This window comes from Globicephala melas, chromosome 1, assembly GCF_963455315.2.
Source record: "Globicephala melas chromosome 1, mGloMel1.2, whole genome shotgun sequence".
In the NCBI taxonomy this organism is placed as follows: domain Eukaryota; kingdom Metazoa; phylum Chordata; class Mammalia; order Artiodactyla; family Delphinidae; genus Globicephala; species Globicephala melas.
In genome coordinates, this window is record NC_083314.1 from 167970576 (window position 1) to 167991733 (window position 21158).

Consider the following 21158-nt stretch of genomic DNA (forward strand, 5'->3'; position numbering starts at 1 on the left):
GCAGTGTGTTTTGGTTAAAAATACTTTGCATATCTGGGCTTCCCTGGTGGCGCAGTGGTTGAGAGTCTGTCTGCCGATGCAGGGGACATGGGTTCGTGCCCCGGTCTGGGAAGATCCCACATGCTGCAGAGCGGCTGGGCCCAGTGAGCCATGGCCGCTGAGCCTGCGCGTCCGGAGCCTGTGCTCCGCAACGGGAGAGGCCGCAACAGTGAGAGGCCCGCGTACTACAAAAAACAAAACAAAACAAAACAAAACAAAAAAACTTTGCGTTTCTGTAAGTGGTTTTTGCAGGAGGCTCCTGGGGAGTGAGGTCATCACCAAGGAAAATTCCCCCGTCGAACTTTCTGGGTCTCCTGGATGTGGATCATGGAGGCTCTGGGATGGAAGGACAGGCCTCTGCAGTTTCCTCACAGTATCCCTGCCGGCTGGCCAGCTGGCCCTCCAGGCCCTGCTTGCATACTTTTGGTGATGGGCGCTCATGACCATTTGGGACAACCCATGTCATCTTTGGAAGATGAACTGAAGTCTGTTTCCTGCAGCTTCTGACCATTGCTCCCACGCCCCTCTACGGTGCACAAAGAACACATCTCCAGCTCTTCTCCCATTTTGCAGGAGAGGAAACCAAAGCTCCAAGGGATGAAGATTCAGGCATGCAGTAATTAGACTCAGGTCTACTTTGTCGCTGAGCCCTTGCTAATGCCATAACAATTGGGGCTGGAGGCAGGGAAAGGGAGAGGGGTCCTTTTTTGGGTAGAGGCAGTGGAGGTAGGGGCTCTGGGCAAGTCTTGGGAAGCCCCTAGAGGCAGGGCCCATGGAACGTGCTGCCCCCAATTTGTGCTGACTGTGATCACACAACCAGGGCCTCGGACAGAAGGGCAAGGCAGAGCAGTGCTTCTCGATAGGGGTGCAATCCCAGGAGGTGGAAGACTTTAACACTCCCCTGCCTGAGAGACCTTCAAATCCCATTGTTTCAGTGGGTGGAGCTGGGGGCTGCGAATGAGGCTCCAAAGGTGACCCACAACTGTCTGGCTGAAAAAAAAAGCCTCTGAACATAAACAGCAGGAAATCCTAGGGCCAATTCTAACAGGTGTAAGATACCAGTGATGAACTCCTGATTTTTATATGGCTGTATAGTTAGGGTCTGCTTACACATTTTTTAAGAAATTAAAGTTGGAGGTAGGGAACCAGATGAAAGGGGCTGGGAGAGGATGCATGGCCTTTCTTAGAGCTGCTTTTGGAGTAAACATCTAACGGGAGCACCCCTGCAAGTCTGGGGGAGGATGAAGGAGGTTTCGGTGGGCACTGTAAGAGACGGAAGGCTGGAGACAGCTAGCATGCGGGGGACGCACAGGGCAGGGCCTCACTAGCCAGCAGCCACCACATCCGTCACAACAGCAATGGCAACAGAAACGAACACTCCCCACGATGCCCCGAGGGTGGCAGGAGGGTGGCATCCAGGAGCTCCGAGCCAATGCCTTGCTGGTACGTGGCTCCTCACTCAGCTGGGTGCCTCGCCCAGCCAGGCCGGGAAGCTGGGCAGGAATCCGCTGGAGGAGGGGCAGCGGCGCCCCTGTACTCACGTTGCATCCAGTTCCCGCTCACCGGGCTGAGGAAGTTGGGGTAGAGGCCGAAGGGCTTGTCAATATCCCTAAGGACCTTTCGGATGTTCCTGACCTGCCAAGAGATGGACACCAGGCACGTCTTCATTCTCTCCAAGAAGCCAGCCGGGTCCCAGCCCACTGAGGACTGAGGCAGCTGGTTCGGGTCCAGAGAGGAAACCATTCCGACGAGGCAGGAAGGGAGAGCTGTGTAACTAGCAGCCGGCTCCAACCCGGGGGTGTGAGGCGGTCCTGCCCCTGTGTTCAAGGGCGGGGTGCGGCCACAGTGGGGCCTGACCCTCCACCTCTGCGCTGACTGCTCTGCCCGGGGCCCTGCCACTTGCCCCTCCCCCACCTCACCCCTTCCTCATTGCGTGTGGATTTTGGGGACGGGTCTTTTGAGGAGGGCGTTCGTATAAGTGACAGTAGCTCATTTGTAAGGGCTAGACAGAACTGTCTTTTTAACAGGTCAGAAACGGTTATATTGGCAATTTCACACGGTTCAGCTTGGTAACATGTTATGTTATCAGATACTGTGGGAACCGTTCCAGAGGGGAGGCCTGCGCCCCTCAACATCCCTGTACCCTAATAGGCATCTCGGGGCTTTATTAACAACAGCTACAACGCTACAACGCTGTCAACGTTTCTCAGTTGCTGTGAGCCAGACCCATTAGATACATTATCTCCAACCCTCATAACAACCTATACGGTATTATTATTATCTCAGTCTAACAGACGAGAAAGCCGGATCTCAGAGAGCGTCAGTCACTTGCCCATGGTCACGGGGTTTGTAAGTGTTAGAGCCAGGACGTGAGTCAGGCCCCTCTGACCACAGGGAGCAGCCCCGGCTCCAACACGGATCAGGGCAGGGACCACGCAGCAGCGAGTAGCAGAGGCCACACCCGCTGGATCAGGAGGCTGGATCTGCAACCTTTTGGGCTACAAAGGGCACAATGCGGGATTCAGGAAGGCTTGATCCATCAGGGTCTGCTGTCTGGCGGTACATGAAATCCTCCCAGCACAGACTCTGCAGGACAGAAGGGCCCTCGGGGATGGAGCTGTAGCACGCTCGCAGATTTATCTACAAGGTAAGGAGCAGGGAAAGCAGCCTTTTAGCTGTCAGACCTTTCTTTCCGGGGGACGGCACTTTGCTTTGCCACATCAGGTCTCATATCCATTTATGTTAACGGAGCCCATTATGGCGGACGGGAATGTGCTTGTACCCGAGTTATTCTCGACTGTCCTTGTGGTGAGCAGTGAAACGGGCTAAATTAGCTCCCCCGGAGGGTGCGGGCGCTTCTAGAATTTGGGCCAATTTGTTGACTGCCAATAATCGCCTCTGTGGGAGGCAATGACTGGCAGATGAAAGTAGCTGGAGAACGTGAATGTAAAGAGACACAGAGAGACCACGAGGTGGACGGACCCTTGAGAAAAATCCGGAAGCCTGCTGAACTGATCTGTCTTGAAGATCGTGGGTTTCAGAGCCAGAAAGTCCTGGGTTTGAGTCTCGGCTTTATCCCTTACCAGCTGGATGACCCAGGACAAGTGATTTAACCTCTCTGAGTCTCAGTTTCCTCCTCTGTAAAATGGGGATGACAGAAGACACACCTCATAGGGTTGGTGGGAAAATCAGAGCTACTATACGGTACCCAGCACATCGTAGGTGCCCAGGCAGTGGTATCTCCAGACTAGCAGGAACTAGAGCAAGCTGCTCGTCTCCCTCCGCTCTGAGCCGGCCGTGGTGTTCCTAGAGGGGTCTGGCTCAAGAGCAGTGGAAATAGGGAGGCTGGGGGCAGGGAGGGCCTGGAGGCAGGAAAAAAGACCAGAGGAGAAGACGCATCGGAAGTGGGATTGAATTTATTCCATGAGCTCTTGAGGTGGGGTATCCCAGGGAGGCAGAGTCCTCTGAATATAAGGAAGAGCTTCTGGAGGGAGGTCTGACAACACGAGGGGCTGTTTGAGGCTGGTAGTGAGCCCCAGTGCAGAGGAAGCAATCAAGGGGTTGAAAGCTCTTCTCTGAGCTTGTCAAGAAAGCTCGGGTGGATTCCCACACTGAGCAAGCAGTGGTCCTAAACCTGGCATCAAAGAGCACATGGGTGCTTATTTCAAATACAGACTCCTGGGCCTGGGGCGACACTCAGAAATCCGCTTCTTCACCAGCATGCTAGATGATGCTTTGGGGCTGGCTGGCTGACAAAAGACTGAGAGCCACTGGGTAGAGGTGTGACTCTGTGACCTCCCAGCTCCCTTGGCGTTCCGAGAGACTAACATCTGGGGGGAAGAGAAGGCTTTGGGAGTGGGGGTCTCCTTCTTCCTGGAGGCCAGGGCTTCATCTCCCTATAGGGGCAGGACTCAGGAAGGGGCAAGCACCATCAGAGGGAGGTGTGTGTCCACTTCTCTTCCTCGGGTTGAGGGTTAGACCTACGGAGACACTTGCAGACAGTAGGACTGCCAAGGGCTGTGACACTGAGGAACCGCTCCTTCTGGAGGGCTTCACAGCGGGGCAGGGATGGGCAGCTGTCAGGATGGACGAAGGCCTGGGTGCTAGCGCTCTGAGCCCCTTGTGGCCTTCGCCAGCCTGGTAACGACGAGAAGGAACAGACGTGAGCCTCTGCTGTGGAGTGAAATTGCTTTGCCAGCCTGCTGACAGCATGTGCTAGATGGGCATCTGGAAGGGGAAAGGCAGGCAGATCTCACTCGAAGAAGTTAAATGTCTCTGGAAAGGGGACTTTTGTGCCGGGTGGCCAATTCCTGCCAACGCAAACTGGTGCCTGGATTTCCGTTGTTGCACTTTCTCCGGATTTCACACGTGTGTGGTTGCCAGCGGGCGCACATGTACCAGGGAAAACCTTCTCGCTGGCAGCTATGTCTCTGCCGCGCCCTCTGTAGAATGCTGCTGACTCCCTGCACTCACCTTCCCTGGCGCCTGGCATCGGTTACGATTAGGCAACTATCTGCTATGCTGGCAGTGGCTGGAGGCCTTCGGGCTCCCCACACACCCTCCAGCTGGCCCGCAGTCCATTTCCCCGTCACGGGCCGAGTGCCCACCCTTCGCTCTCCGTGTGGAGAAGAGGGAGCAGGGGAGAAGACTTGCCTTTTCTGCGAAGACCTGGTTGCCAGAGAGCTGGGTGAGGTGTAAGAACTCCAAGTGCAGGGATCCAAACTCCGCCAGGATGCTGCTGCCCCCTGCCACGGCCCAGCCCCAGCTCCTGTTGGAGCCGCTGAAAGACAGAAGCAGCCTCGGTCACCCTCTGCCAGCAGAGCTGGCTCCTCTGCCCCATTGCCAGGCACTGGACTAGGAGCTTCGCCGTGCAATCCCAGTTAACCCTCCCTGGGGGTCGGTACTATCCTTAGCCCCATTTAGCTGATGAGGACACTGAGGCTGGTGAGAAACTTGCCGAAGGTCACCCAGGCCTGTCTGACAGGCAATAGTCTTTGTTTCTATGGTCAAGCAGCTTCTGCAAGACGTGTAGGCTCCAGAAGAATATTAGCAGAGCTGCCTTGGTGGCCAAGACCTGGCACACACGTGATGCTAAATTTACAGGTGATACTGATAATGCTGTCAGGGGCCACAAAGACCCCCCCCCCCCACCAACAGAACACTATTTCTATCCACTCGTCAATGGCTCATAATCATTGTTGCTGCTTGTGGAGGGTAAATGGTGCATGGCTGGGGTCCGAAGGGGGCAGTTGAAGAGAGCAGGGATCCCATCTGGCCCCTCCCTCCCCCCCCCCAGCCAGTGCTGCTCACGGACACACAACGGCCCCTGGAACTTCGTGGAACCCACACCTGAAGGGTGGGTGGACCTGCTAAGACCACACACCTGGGGCTGCTGGACCCTGGGAGGTCCGAGGTTAGGAATGAAAGCAGCAGGGGCTCTCGGAGCAAAGGTCTCCTCACTCGCTGAGCACGTACATGTCTCACGAACACCTTAGATGGATCACCAGCAGAGGAGGAGGCTGTCAACTAACCGCTTCCTCCCCTTCCTTGAAAGTACTGGGTGCTTTCAAGGAGGAAGAGTGCAGGGGCAGGGCCTCGGGAAATCCTCCCATCTGCCCCTTTCACAGATGAGGAAAACAAGGCACAGGACAGTGAAATCACTGCCCGATCACACAGTAAATGGAACAGTGGGGACCCAAGGCTGCTCTGACGCCAGAGCTTGTCCCAGTCACTGTGCAGCTGCTGGCCTGTCGTCTCATTACATGATAAGAGGCCAGGATGCTGCCTTTCCAGGAGCTGTCACTTAAAATCTCCCTGGGACCTGCAGCCAGGAGGCACAGGTTCAAGTCTGTTAGCAGCGAGGTCTTGGGCAAACCATTTCTTCCCGTGTACCTTAGTTTCTGTATCCGTCAGACTGAGTGAGGATAATGCGTCCCAGTCTCCGCTCCTAGGGCTTTGCGGGGATTGAGAGAGAAGAGGAAGATGCAGAATGGGGGTGGCCTTGGGTAAGCTGCTTCCTCTCCCTGATCTGAGCCCTCATGTGTATCATGATGCTCTTTCCTGTGGGACATTTAGGACAACCAGGGAGACAAGGGTCAACCTCTCTCTGCAGGGAGGTTGCGGGGTGACAGTGGGTGGGCACAGAGCGGGGTGGAGTGAGCGCCCCCTATCCGTAGGGCCTCCAAGGTGCAGTCAGTGTGTGGCAGGCTGGGGGGCTGGCTCTGCCGGGGCCTCTGGAAGCCCCTCTGCTTCCTTGCTGTGGTAGCTCTGGCTCCCTGGGAACTGGCCTCTGTCATCCCTCTGTCTCCCAGGGACAGGACCTAGGAAGGCAGGCGTGGGTCTGGGAGGTCACAGTTTGCCAGCTGAGGGGCACCGCTTTATCTGGGGTGGACTGGGGCTCCCCTAAGGCTGCTCTTCTCCTCTCTGATGTGGTTTCAGGAAAGTGAGGAAACTCTTCCATCTTCCAGAAACAGATGGAATTGAGTCTTAGGATCTTCTGGAGCAGGTGATCTCAGTAAACATCCCTGCTTCCTTGGGTATTTTCCTGACTTGGGGGCAGGTGGGGAGGGATGGGTTGCACAGAGAGGGGAAATTTGGCTCCTAGATAGTAAATCAAACAGCTTCCAGATGCAGGCACTGGGGCAGGCGTTTGCATCATGACCTCATTTAAAGCCCACAAGGCAAAGCATCGTTAAACCCTGAGGAAATAGGCTCAGAAAGGGAAGTGAGTCACTTTCAGAAGCTCAGAGCTGGTAGGGGGTGGAGGCAGGATTCAAACCTCAGAGAGCACTTCCCTAAGGGGTGCCCGAGACGGCCCCATAGCACCTCGAGGGAAGGGGAAGCTGACCCCTCTCTGTCCCTCTTCCCCCCACGCCAAGAGACCTCTCTCTCCAGCCTGTGATCTCAGTGGGAGCTGCAGGTACCCACAGAGGGGCTTCCTGAATAATTGATGCTTCCTGCCCTCGCAGAGAAATTCAAGGTAAAAAAAAAAACCCAGCCACCAGCCATCTTTTGTTCTCATTTTCCCCCACAGGAGCCTCTCCCTCCTCTCCCCTCCCTCTCAATGCTCACCCTCCCAAGTGGGCCTCCTGTGGTCCAGCCGCCCTGGGCAGAGGCGGGCGGTAGGCCAGGCACCTTCTTCTCTCCTGCCTGGCTTCAAATGCTGGCTCCCCCAGTTCCCAGCTTAGGAGACCTCAGGAGGGTCAGTGAAGGGTCAGTGAATTCTTCTAGACCCCAGTCTCCTCATCTGTTAAATGACAGTACCCACACCTCATAGAGCCATTGTGAGATATAAATGAGGCACACGATGACTGTCATTGTTACCATTATGTAATTACGCACATCTAAATTATGTGTTGTTTGTTAGAGTTAAGTTCCTAATGTGCCAGGCAGCAGCGGTATCTTGTTTTACCTTCACATCTAACTTTAGAGGTAGATACCAAGATTCTTATTTCATAGGTTAGGATACTCAGACTCAGAGAGTGGAAGACACTTTTCCAAGGTCACACAGTAAGTGACAGTGCTGGTAGAGCTGATCTCAAATCCAAATCCTAGGTACTTTGTGCCCCAAATGCATCTGTTCTGGGCAGCATCCAGAGACCAGGAGGTCTTCTGATCAGCCTCATGAGGCAATGGGCTGATGGAAGCTCTGCCCTCTGCTCCCCTCCTTGCCTTTTAAGTCTCCAAGTGGACTCTCCCCCGGTGGGAGGGGCTGCTCCACAATGCCCCTCCCCAGCCTGGTGGAAGCTTCTTCATGTGTGTGCCTGTGTGTGCACACATGTGTATGGTGAAATCGTTAACTCTGGAGCCAGACAGACCACGATTCTAATTCTAACTTTGCTTTGCTGCTGTGTGACCTGGGTAAGTTACCTCACCTCTCTGTTTCTTCACTGTTAAAATGGGGCCCACGTGGTTGTTGTGTGCTGAAAAGAGAGAACCCACGTCATTGTGCCTGGGACACAGTGAACCTTCAAAAACGTGCACAATTATTACGATGTGTAAGTGTGTAGCAGAAACGTGCACATGTAAACGCATCTTTGTGTGTGAATCTGCGCACATATATAGAGGTGGGAGAGTGCGTGTGACAAAGGTGAGCCTGCGTATCTGAGTCCTCGTGATTTGGGTGAGTGGCAGTAGGGTGCATAGGTGTGTGTGAGGCTGGGTGTGTGAGAGAGCCAGTGAGATTGATTCAGCTGCGGAGGCCCTTGGACTGGCCACCGCCCCGCTCCCAGAGTTCAGTGGTCCTGCAGGTCACAGGTCATGGCTGCCCCTGCCTCCGCCTCCCAGGCCTGCCACCAGGGAGGGGGAGCGGTCACACTCACTTGGGGACCACCTCCCTTCAGGGTCCTCCTCAACGGGCAGTTTGGGGACAGGGCCTAGTTACTGCCCCCCCTACTAGGGCCCAGGTCCGAACTGCTCACAGCCAGCCCTGCACTGACCAGGGGCAGCAGTGTGGACCCAGCTCCCACCAGCAGGCCCTCTCCAAAGGGAACACTCAGCGCCACGCGGGCTGTATACATCCCTGACGTTTTCCCTGGTGGAATGGGGAGGCATTTTTAGCAATAGACTCTCTTACCCAGAAAATGAGAGGGAGGTGTTGCCAGGAAATATGCATACACATACATATGTATACAGCACTGGCAGCATGCAAACAGCCTAAAAATAAACGTGCTTTCTTAATCAGAAATGTCAGGATCTGCGGGGGATCAGGTCCGGGCTCTGCAGGACACGGGTAAGGCAGGCAACCAGGGCTGCAGCTTGTGGGGCTTGCTTGGAGTCAGGGGGTACCAATGCGTGGAGGAGGGAGGGGTGCCTGAGCTAAGTGAGGCCTGAGAAGCTGGACCCGGGACAGGGATCCAGAAAGACGGGGTGTTTGTGTCTTGGCTCCAAGACGTCTGGCTGTGTTTCTCCAAGATCAGTGTTGGTGGGAAAGGAATCTGAGCAGGGATCAAAGTGTCAGGGTCTGAGGAGTCAACCCTGGCACCGAGATGGGGGTTTGATGGGCCCTGAGGGCCCCTCCCTGGCCTGCAGTGAGATTTAAGTGACATCACACCCCAGGAATCCTTTCTGACCACAGAGATGAAGATGAAGAAGGTGAAGATGCTGAGCAGGCCGAGTCCTCCCTTCTTGGCAAGGCCCTAGAGGGTGCGACCTCCCCAGGAAGTAAGGGGGCCTTGGGCACTCCACCTGAGCCCAGGGCCCCTGCCTCCCCTCCCCTGTTGGACTGAGATCCCTGAGATAAGAAAGCGCTTCAGGAGATGGAACAGAAAGTCCAGTGTGATGGACATATTACAGCCCTCCCCCCAGGCTCAGGTTGTAGGATGGTCTCAAGAATGGTCCCAGAGGGCTCCCTGGGTGCCTGGGGACCGGCACGTGCCTTCTACCAGGTCTCCAGGTCTGCTCCATGCATCGCGAGGGTGGCAGGGCTCCTGCCTGAGGGAGGGCCAGGTGGGTATCGGGAGCAGAGCTTTTGATCTGTAACAAAATGGGTTAAAACCTGGCCCCATTGCCTGTGAGCTAGAAGACCTTGGGCAATGGGCATAATATAAATACCCACCCTAAAGGCCTGCTGTAAGGAGTGTGCTCTGAGGCGTTGAGCGAAACCCTTAGCATATGCCAGGCGCAGAGTGATCGCTCAATAAATGGTAAGGACAGCAGTCATCAGAGTCGGTCTCTCATGCCGCACACACTGGCTCACGTGAACATTTGTTGAAGGAATGAACAAAGAAAGACGGGGACATGGATCCTGCCCTCAGGAAGCTCCGGGGCCGATGGGGGAACGTGAAGACTGAGTGTGACAAGGGCCACAGGAAGCAGATAAAGTGCCTGGAGGCCAGGAGAGGCAAGGACACTTGTGGCTTCTGGAGAAGGTGGCATCTGAGCTGGGCTCTGATAGCGAGGGAAATGGTGAGAAATGGCAGCCCAGGGGAGGAAGAGAGCGAGGGAGGCAAGACAGTGGGGTGCACTGGGGTCTCCAGGAGCAAAATTCATGCTCCTCAGTGGATCCTAAAGCCGGCTGGCCACTATTCCCTTGACTCTGAGCCCGTCCTTTCCCCTCTGGGTCTCAGTGCCACATCTGGCTCCCACCCTCACAGAGGGAAGCAGCGGGGTACTAAGTCCCCGGGGGGCTTTGGAGCGGGACGGAGCTGCGGCCCGGGCCCCACCTGCTCTAGCTGTGTCACCCCGGGTCCCTTCTACTCTGGCTCTGTGACCTGGTGAACGTCCAGAAAGACTCTAGTTCACACGCCGAATTACGCAACCTATCAGGAGGGGAAACGATGCAAGTGGCCAATAAAAACTAATGTTTTAAAACAGTTGGTAGAAAGAAACATACCAGTGGTTTCTTGACTAGTGGAGTCACAGGTGATTTTCTGGGTCTTATCCAACACTTCTGGTATAATCCACATTTTTTTTGCAATGAGGATTTATTTTTACAGGGAGGAATCACAATAAATATTATTGAAAATGGAGTTGGAAGTCCTGGGCTCATGTCCTGGATGGTCCGTTACTGGCTTCTATGACCTCGGCCAGGGTTTTTCCTCCTCGGAGTCTGAGCCTCCATGGGCTTGATGCTCCCAGAAGCCCCTCTGGGTTCTGACAGCCCCTCTGGGCTGACAGGGGCTGAGGGGTCAGCAAACCAGGGTCCCTCTGCCCAGGGTCCTGACTCCCCAGCAGCTTTGGGTTCCTGCTTGTGGTGGGAGGTGTGATCCCAGCCCGGGATCCCAGCTGGGAAGGGAGGGCAGTTGGGGCACAGCGGCGGGGCTGTGAGTCACGGCAGTGTTACGAGATGATCACAGAGGAATGGCGGCCCCATCTCCATGCCAGAAAGATCAGGTCTTGCGTGGCCTAAACCCGAGAACCAGGTTTAGTGACCGACGCCAGCTCAGGGGAGCTCCTGGCCGAGGCTAGGTGTCACTGTGCCACGACCCCCGTGATTCCTGCGGCGGCATTCATCCCACCCTGTGTCTCAGTTTCCACGCAGATGCAGCCGAAGCCACAAGTGGGAGACCAGACGGCATCCTACCTTTTGAAGTTCACCACGCCTTTTGGGATTCCCGTGGGGGTATCGAAGGCCGGCAGGAGTTTCTCCCCCAGCTTGATGGCCTTTATTCGGAACACCTGCAAGGAAGGGTCAAAGGGCACTGTGAATCCTGGCGGATAAACCTGCCAAGGCTGCTGGACCCAGAGTGGGAGGTGCGTTAGGCTCTGGGGTCAGTCAGGCCTGGACGTGAACCTGAGTCCATGAATTCCTGGCTCAATTTCCTCCCTCGTTTATAAATCCAGGGCAATATTGCCTTCCTCAGAGGGTTGCTGGAGGAATGAAAATTAGATAATAGTTGTAAAGCCCTTACTGCAGGGCCAGGACTAGGACGAAGGCTCAGTGATTATGCTGTGCTGGGAACACGGAGAGGTCAGGGCAGCGGGTCACCAATGGTCAGTGCCTGCCTGCACGGCGGGGCCAGTGCACCCCAAGCTGAGTGTGTGAGAAACACATTCGGATAGAGTGTAACGAGCATGGGATGGGGAGCTCCCGGCCTTGCTTCCCAACCTGGCTTCCGTTTGCTTCTCAGCAAACCTCTGCCTTCACACCTGTAAACCCAGGGGAAGGGCCTTTCCTCTCTGACATTCTGATTCTGCCCATTGTCCCTATTTTACAGCGGCAAAGGTGAATGGCTAAACCGGTGATGTGATGGTCAGGGAGCCACAGGGAGGTCCCAGGTGTCAGGGCCCTTGCACGAGGCTCTAAGCCCCTCAAACTCTTCTTCTGGTTAATTCAAAAGCACCTGTGACCTTCTGGCTCCTAGGAATTTATTCTAAGGGAATAAATCATCAAGGATGTTGCAAAGACTTAACTTCATGGCTACTTATTCCAGTGTTGTTTAGAATAGTATAGAAAAACTGGAAATACTCTAAACATCAAGCCACAGGGAGGTGGTGAAACGATGGCTTATCCATGCAGTGGATACCATGCCGCTGCTGAAGTGATGTCGGAGACGTTTATTTCATAGCAAAAAACGGTTTATAATCTATTAAGAGAAAACATTTCACAATGGTGTAATTCAACTTTTGTAAAAATTATATACAAATGGATGCCTGAGGAAAGGTTGGGAATACACTTAACTATTAACCATGGTCTTCTCAGAGGACTAGGCTCATGGGGGATTTTAATTTTCTTCTTTTGGCTTAACTCTATTTTCTGTGCTATTTTTACAATTAAAGCAAACCCACAGGGCTTCCCTGGTGGCGCAGTGGTTGAGAGTCCACCTGCCGATGCAGGGGACACGGGTTCGTGCCCCGGTCCGGGAGGATCCCACATGCCGCGGAGCGGCTGGGCCCGTGAGCCATGGCCGCTGAGCCTGCACGTCCGGAGCCTGTGCTCCGCAATGGGAGAGGCCACAACAGTGAGAGGCCCGCGTACCACACCAAAAAAAAAAAAAAAAAAAAAAGCAAACCCACAATAACATTATTTATTTTTGAAAAGCTGAGAAGCAAGTCCTTAAGCAACCACTCCTGCTGGGACAACAAGCGTTTCCTTTCACTTCTGGGGCTCCAGGGAGACCCAGTGTGCCGACTGCCTGCGTGTTGTTGCAAAATGAAGTCTTCTTGAGGTCTCTCCTTCTAACATGTGCAATTTAAAGGTTCTGAGGCAGCTGTTTGGGGACCGCAGCGGGGAGGAGTTTGTGAACACTACCTGGGCTGTGGATTAGAAGCCTCTGTGGGGCGGGTGTAGTTCTTGTTTAGGAAGGAGGGAGGGTGGGAGGGAGAGGGAAGAATTGCACCTGGGGCCTGGTAGTGATGGGTGACAGAAGATGATAACGTCCAGTGCGACAGTGGGTCCTAGAAGTGGGCACTGGGGCAGCCACAGCAGAATCCTGAGGGAGCTTGTCTAGAATTCAAATTCCAAAGCCTCGAGTCACCCCAGAAGCCACTGATTTAGCAACAACAAGGGGCTCTTGTTTGAAGGTCCTGATCTCATCATTTGCCCCCCGGGGAGGCTGAGCACAGAGGCACGAAGGAACGCAGGAACCCACGGGAACCTGACCCAAGGCTGGGGCTCCAGGCTGCCCTCTGCCTGAGGACGCCAAGCTAACTCCTCTGAAATGCTCCTCTCTGCCAGCAAACCACGTCTCCTTCTTTGGAAGGCCCTGATGCAGGCTGGCATGGCAGAGCCTCAACCATCCCAGGGAGGATGCTGCAGGTGTGACTGGACAGGAGTGGTACCATGCGGAACAGAACACCTGTCCTCCTTATCATTTGGAAATGATGTGTCTTACCTACGTCACCTTTGATCCTTGCAACAGGCTTGTGGGGAAGGTGTTGACCCACTTTGAGGAAAACAAAACTGAGTCTCAGAGAAGCAAGTTGTCCAAGGTTATGGAGCTATTAAGTGGCTCTTTTCCAGGACACCGAGCCACCTCACCAACACAGAGAGAGATGGCCTCAGACAGCCATGGCACGCAATGGGCGGGGGCCTAGTGGTTCCAGAACAGAGGTGAGAGAGACCAGCAAAAATTACATCCTGAGAGTGGAAAGGGCTCTTGACTGGGAGTCAGAGCCCAGGCTCAGATCTCCCCACTCAGCAGCTGTGTGACCCTGCGTGAACCAGGTACTGTCTCTGAGCCTCATCTGCACAAAGGAACAGTGACGTGTGCCCTGGCTTCTTCAAAGGGGTCTTCTAGAAATCAGACGAGAGGATGCACATAAATGAATATGCTATAAAAACTGTAAAGTGCTTTGCAAATGTCACCTGGTGCAGCTGGGGTTGTTCCTGTTATTCTCGTGGAAGCAGAGTCTCTGTGGGACCCCCCACCTCCCGCCCTACCCAGCAGGGGATCCACCTCCTGCAGGTTCCCTCTGAAGCAAGAAAGGCCTCAGCCCAGGAAGGGGTGTGGGATCTCCTTCACCGTTCATTCCACAAACACCGTGGGAAAGACCCACTCCACAGGCACCCCCTGTATGCGAGATGGAGGATGGAGAGAGGATGGAGGCCTCAGTCTGGTGTGGCCGAGCCCTGGTGATAAGCAGTGATGCTGGGCCAGGCTGAACAAGGTCTAGAACTCAGACCCACGGTGGAAAGACACAGGAGCCTGTGCGACCCGCACCGGCTCCCTTTCCTAAATCTCAGTCTCCGCAGCTGCATGTACGCCGGTCTCTGCGCGGGGAGGTTTTGGGCACGGAGGGGTCAGGGAGGCGTGGCTGGAGGACGGGGCTGCGCCCATAACCCGGAAGCCTGCCTGCCCAGGGGCTCTGAGCCACTCGGGCTCCCCCTTGGGCCTTCTGGACACAGGTACTCCTACCACACCCCACTGCCTGGTCTGCCCCCCAGAAATCGCTGGCCCCACACCCACCCCTGTGAGCCCTGAGCTGCACGGCTCCACCCGCATCCTGGACGGGAGGCTGGCCGGTGCCCGTGCAGAGCATGGCGCCTCTTTCTGCTCCACATCATTTTCCTGTCCTGGGGTTTTCAAATGAAATTCAGGCCTTGGGTGGCGCGCAGGTTTCCCATGGACAATCATTTGGGGACAAATTGGTACAAGCGGTAATCTCTGCTGAGGAGATTAGGCTTGATGGAGAGGGGCCCCGAGCGGCCGGAGAGATCAAGTGCTCGCCGCCCGCTGCCTCCGCCCGCGTGGCCTCCGCCCATCCGCGCCACTTGCTGGAAGGGAAGCGGCAGGGCTTTCTCTGACAGCAGCGGCAGAGGCTCCCCACCAGCAGGGGGCAGGATAATTATGTCTCCAAGCGGACAGAGCTGCGGCTGTGCCGAGCAGGGCAGCCGCTCTGCGTAGGGGCCACACAACTGACGGGTGACCCATGCGCTGGGGATTCTGCCAGCCTCCCCCCAGATCCTCAGGCTGTGCTTTCCCAGGCGCTCACAAGGGATGAAGTCTCCCATTTCTGTGTTCTCAGGATTCCTTGCAGTGCAGAGAACATGGGCTTTGGAGCCCTTCAGCCCTGGGGCCAAACCCTTTCCCACTCGTCCCATTTCACAAGAGCTCTCTGACCCCTGGGGGTTAGGACCACCCCACTGTGGGGAAGGTATGAGGTCTAGGGGCGGGAGAAGGGACTTGCTCAAGGCCACAGGCAGGTGCCGCGTAGGGATGAGACGCAGGTTTTCTGACTCTGTGCCCAGGGCTCTGCATTCTCGCCGCCCTTCACGGCCCTCCTTCTGGAAGCCAACGCGGTTCGCCTGGGCCGAGTGGCTGGCAGTGGCTGCCCACCTCCCCAGTCGCCCCCTTGAGACCTGGAGTTTGGCTGGTGTCTGGTCCGGGAGCAGAGGGCAAGGGGATGGCTGTGGAGCAGGCCAAGGCCAAGGGGCTCGAGGAGGAAATGGTGAAACAACGGTCTTGGCTTTATCAGTCCTGAGAACCAGCATGTGGGAAAAACAGTCCAGCAGCAGCACAAGCCTGGACGGAGCACAGATATTGCAGGTGCCCTATGGCGAGCTGTGAGGATGGTGGGCAGCCCCAACTGCTGCCCTTGGAGAATTTACTAGCAACTGTGGGAGCCACCTGGGCTCCCCTGGGCAGCAAAATTGAAGGAAGAATCTGTGGGTGGCACCATGGAGATGGGATTCAGATCCCCTCGAATCCCTGTTTCCTCATTGGTAAAATGAGGGGGTGGGATGTTCTCCTAAGCCCTTTCCAGCCTGGATGGTCCAGGGGCTTTGAAAGGCCAACTTACCTCCTCTCCCGTCAGGTAGAAGGCCGAGAGAAGTCCTCCGATGTACCGGATGTTCACTTCGAACAAGGATGCTTCTCCACTCTGTGGGGCAGAAAGACGGGGGGGGGGGCAGTGGGGACATTCGTGAGATGCCCACAGGGCTTCCTGAGGCAGCCAGGCCCTTGAGACAGGTCACACCTGCCACTGCCCCTGCGCCACTGACCCGGCCACACCTGTGCCGGGCTCCAAGCCCTTGCCCAGCGGGCCAGGCTACCTTTGGTGGTGGTTTTCAGAGCAAAAGGTGAAAGGGATGAGCACCTGCCTGGCGGGCAGCTCCTGAACATTTACAGAGTTCCAAATAAACACTGGGCTTGGCTTCCTTCCCCAGCCTTTGCTGGAGGCCATCAGAGCAAAGTTAGGCCTGGCTGCTCTCCAAGGAGCTCAGGAACTTGTGTGGGCAGCTGCTGGCTGAAGCTTAGCCTGAGGAGAGGCAAATCCTCCTCCCGTCTGGCCCCCTCCTTCCCGAGAGAGCCCCCTGGCTTAGCAGGAGGATGATGTGGTCCTTTGGGGTGACAGGGCAAGTGGAAGGTTCTCACAGGAGGTTCTGAGGCGGAAAGGAGGGGTGCCAGGCAGATCCTAGTAGGCAACCAGCAGTTTCTCAGCCTCAGCTCTGTAGCCCTCAGGGCACACCCACACTTGCCTTAATCACTGTTGTTTTCTTTCTGAAGTGTGGACTGCAAAGCAGGGGTACTGAGGCATCATGCCGAGGGCCAGATCTGGGTTAAAATCCCACCTGAGTCACTCACTTGGCTTTCAAACTTCGGGCAACATATTTAGCTTTTCCCTGCCTGAGCTTCTTCATCCCGAGCAGGGTGGATATGAGATCCTGAGTGGGGCAGGTGAGATGCCTGCCCAGTGCCTTCCCAGTGCTGGGCATGGCTTCATAAAGGTGCCTGTTATAAACCCCCTGCCCCGCAAGGGCTCCCCTTGGCATACTTCCCACATCACGGTCTTTTGTTACTGATGACGGCAATGGTCATCTTTTTATCTGGGAGAGCTTTTCCAGTAACAGAGCACTTGCACAGCTACTCTCTTTTGCCTTACAGTCCTTGGTGAAGGCATCCTTCCCACTCTTCAGGTGAGAAAGCCCAGGCTCAGAGAGGTGGGGAGACCCCACCTTGCTTTCTTCCAGGGACACTCCCAATCTGTCCCAGCCTGTGTGAATGTCCCTAGGCTTGCCCAGCCCTGCCACCACCTGGCTCCTCAGGCAGCTGCCTGAGGCCCGCTCTCTACCCACCATCTGCGGAGGGGTCAAGGTGGGCTATGGAGACACTCCTTCCTTCTGCCTCTGATACCGTAGGAAATGGGAGGATTCTGAACTTCCTCGCCTCACACAGACCAGCAGAAGTCGTAACAAGCCTCAACGTCATCACAGTGACGATGACACCACTTTATCTGTACTGGAGTTTATAGTGTCGTAAAATGCTTTTCACAGCCCTCCGTGGTGGTCAGTCCTCACAAGCCTGTGAATTAGGCACTATCATTGTACCATCTTTCGGTTGGGAAAGTAAGTCCCAGGAAGGTTAGATGACTTTTCCCAGGCTGCGAGCTGAGCCAGAGGCTCTCTTGTAGCGTTGCCTTCCCGGACTTTCCCTACTTTGTCTCTCTGCCCTGCTCTGCTCTGACATGGGCCTCTCCAGGAGCAGAGGCCTCCATCCTGCCAGGAGCTGTCCCGGTTCATAGCAGAATCTGTCACTTGTGGAGCCCCAGATGGAGCCCGACAGTGTGTTTTGATGTGACCCTTCCCCCTACCCATCTGTCTCCATGTCTTGCTCCCCCAAACCACCTAAACAGCCTCTCCCTGTGGGGAGCTGAGACCTCCAGGATGGATCTGTTACTTTAGTCTGGGCTGAGAGATCAGTGGGAGAGGCATCTGGTATTTAAGGCTTTTGTACCACCCATATACATGAGCATCCCCGCCCCAAGGCCCTGGTCCCTGACCAGGGATGCCTGCAAGGCTAGAAACCAAGAGGGCCCCAAGCCTGGTCATGGCCTCAAACCGGACAGCTCCCCCTGCCCCTCTCACTCTCAAGAGGGCAGCACAGGGGTGGATGGGGACCTCTAGGTTAGGGCATCTCTGAGCAGATAACCACTTCTCCCTTCCCAGGGTCGCTTCCCCTGTTGCTGCTGTTCTGTCTGACAGAGTCAGTCCCAGAAGGGGCTTCCTGCGTGGTAGCAATGTGCCTGGCACCCTAGGGAGGGCAAGAATGTCTGTCTTCCACCCCAGGGAGTTCCGGCTAGTAAATACTCAAGGGCCGGCCAGGGCTGGGGGGACATCCCCCACCTCAAGGCTGGTCTGAGGAGAGGGGCCTTGGAACAGGGTGCATGGAACCCTGCTTCCAAGAATGCTCTGCTGGGCAGCCTGGGAGGAGCGGGTCACTGACCTCTCGGGCCCCTTCTGGCTCTACTACCCCGGAGGTCTTTGACTCACCACGTTCAGGTGGAAGCTCTCTTCCACCCAGGCCTTGGCCTCCTGGAACTCCTCCTTCAGCTCCATGAGGTAGAGGGTGTCGAGGGAATCAATGACCGTTGCCCCACTGAGGCCTCCTGCAGGCACAGAGGATGGGTCAATCTCGTCCTTTCCACCCCAGTCACACAAGCCACCATTCCCCGGGCCTCCTCTAAATGCCTGGGCAGGCTCCTAGGCACGATCCAGGGAGACTCCAGGGCCACCAGCCTTTGAAGGCACATCCAGGACCCAGAGTCCCCCCATGGGCTGCTTCTTCCTCAGGGCAGCAGTGGGGGGGGCGGGGGTTGGAGAGACTGAGTTCAAGGGATGAGCTGCTTCCCAGACCTTGGTCCACTCTTACATCTGCCAGCAAGTCAACCATCAGGGCCAGCTGGGCGCCCACCACTTCTCTGTCATGCTGGGGGTGGCGGGTGGGCGGGTGAACTGTCATTTGGTCCACAAAATCTTAACAAATGTGCCAGTCCGCTGACGCTTCAATGCCATTCTTTATTTTATTCTAAGAACAAAAAGATGTTCATAAATATTTACCCAGGAAGGTATTTATTGCCGTATCATATATAATGGGTAAAAGTTGGGAAAAAAACCCTCCAAGTCCAATAATAGGAGAGTAGTTATACAAATTGTGGCTCATGTATAAAATAGGACACTATGCAGACATTCACACAACTGAGAAAGACCTATGTTAGTTGGGGAGATACGCATGGGATCTGTTAAGGTAAAAAAAAGTAGATTGCAAAAAAAAAAAAGCACAATATAATTTCTTTACTGTTTGCCAACGTGGACGAGCCTGAACAGAATCAAGTCCGGCAGGAAGTGATTCAGTGGTTAATGCCGAGTGCTGGGATTACAGGTGCTTTTTGATTTCTTCAGCTCATGGATTTTTTTTTTTTTTTTTTTTGCAGTACGCGGGCCTCTCACTGTTGTGGCCTCTCCCGTTGCGGAGCACAGGCTCCGGACGCGCAGGCTCAGCGGCCATGGCTCACGGGCCCAGCCGCTCTGCGGCATGTGGAATCCTCCCGGACTGGGGCACGAACCCGTGTCCCCTGCATCGGCAGGCGGACTCTCAACCACTGCGCCACCAGGGAAGCCCCATGGATTATTTTTATAACCAGAAATTTATTTCTGTTTTAAAAAAAAAACGGAAAGACAGTTTGGACAAAGAAACTAAACAAATGCACAAACCAAAGATTCCGTGGCCACTCTTGCTCTAGGCCAGTGGGTACACAAAGCGTGAGCTTTGAGGCCTGGCCCCTGCCACTGGGGCCTTAGACTCTTGTCCTGGGAGTAAAGGCTGAGAAAATTGTGCATGTTTCCACATCACAGACTGGACAGCAGAGCGATGAGGAAGAACCTCGGACATGGGACAACCAGAGCCTGCCTTCTAGAGGATGGTAAAGGAAGAAATGAGGGAGAAAGAGATGTGCCTGGGGCCATCTGGGGGGCTTCCTGGAAGAGATGGTGGCCTCCCATCAACTCCTCACAACTTCAGTCATCGCAGGCAGCAGCAATTTCCTTTCGGGACTAGAGGGTAACTTCAGAGGAGTAATTGTTCCTTCAATGTCCTCCTTGCAGAGGCTCAAAGCACTGAGACTCACAGCCTCCACCTTCCCCCAGCGGACACTAGAGCTCCCTGACAGGTGCTGAGCCCCACTTGAGTCTGAAGTACGGCTTGGCGGGCACTCCTGCGTTCAGAGCTAGCGTCTAATCTCCTTAATTAGTGCTTCCTTAACTGCTCACTTGTGTTGACTTCGCAGGCAGAGAATCCTTGTGAAACTCAAACACTTAACCACCTCTCTAGGCTGGGCAGCAAGGTCAGATAAAGGGCACGGCTTGGAAAAGGATGGGAGGGAGATCCGGGAGAAGTTGAGAGAAAGTTAAGTCTGGAGGTTAAAGACACATTTCCAGAAGGGAGGGTTTGCAAGGAAGAGTGGAGGGAGGGGAGGGCTGGGGGATGCAGGCGTTTCCCAATCCAGAGACACGTGTCCTGGGACGGCTTCGGCTTTTGAGTTGAAGTGAATTTCCAGAATGTCAACCCCTCCTACACTTAAGGATTAGTAGGAAAACACTCAAAGCCAAACCAAGTTGGTCTTTTTCTGGTTTATCCTGGCTGCTTCCCCTGTAGGTGTCCAAGGCTGAGCACGGTTCGTGGCAACTCCTTACCCTCCTGAGGTGCTCAGGCCTTGGGACCCAGATGGGCCACACATGACCAGAGAGGGACTGAGACAAGCCCAGGCCAAAGGGCACAGGTCTGGGGTCCACACTCCTGGCTCTGATGTCAGGGTCCCTCCCTGTTAACCACAGGGCCTCACACCTGACTTCTTAAGGGCCTGGAGGGATTTTTGAGATGCGGCTGCCTCACCCCTAGATTTCATAGATGAGGACCCCAGAGAGGTCCCGTCCAAGATTAGCCCAAGGGAGGAATGGGGCCCCAGGCCGGGCCACGTGTAGTGTGTTTTCCACAAGAGGGCCTCTCAATTCCCTGGGAAAACAATTTCAGATCTGCTTGCTACGTCCCCCTCCCCTGCGGGGGCAGGAGGCTGCTCTGACGCGAAGAGAAGAGAAGCCCAAGCTGTGTGTCCTTCAAGGTCAAGGGAGAGGTGGCCCAGAGTACCCGATTTCTGGATCCTGCCCCGGGCTGCCTGGTGTTTTCACCCCACAGGCCCTCCGTCTCCTGGGCCAACCCTGCGTCCCGAGGCCCCAGGGCATTGGCTGGGCCGGGAGGGCAGCCAGGGCTCCTCGTGACCAGCTGTCCTTCCCGAACACTCCCGAGGCAGCCGGCTGAGGAGGCAACTCGCTAAAAGATTTGTTGGCAAGGTTCTGCCCCTGCTCTCGGGTGTCCAAGTCCTCCTGCTTCTCCGCTCCCACCTACCACACAGCTGGGCTGCAGGCCAGCAAGGCACTTATTGGAAAGCTTTCCGTTTCAGGCCAG

General features: G+C 55.4%; 1 protein-coding gene across 1 annotated transcript in view; it reads right to left on the reverse strand.

The window, feature by feature from the left end:
- Positions 1-21158, reverse strand: part of MAN1C1 (mannosidase alpha class 1C member 1) — a 131644-nt gene that overhangs the window by 15017 nt on the left and 95469 nt on the right. Inside the window, exons 3-7 of the mRNA XM_030873988.3 lie at positions 18191-18306; positions 15721-15801; positions 11063-11157; positions 4693-4819; positions 1581-1674 (exon numbers count right to left, since the gene is read on the reverse strand). Coding sequence (XP_030729848.2) covers positions 1581-1674; positions 4693-4819; positions 11063-11157; positions 15721-15801; positions 18191-18306 — 513 coding nt within the window. The remainder of the gene's footprint in view (positions 1-1580; positions 1675-4692; positions 4820-11062; positions 11158-15720; positions 15802-18190; positions 18307-21158) is intronic.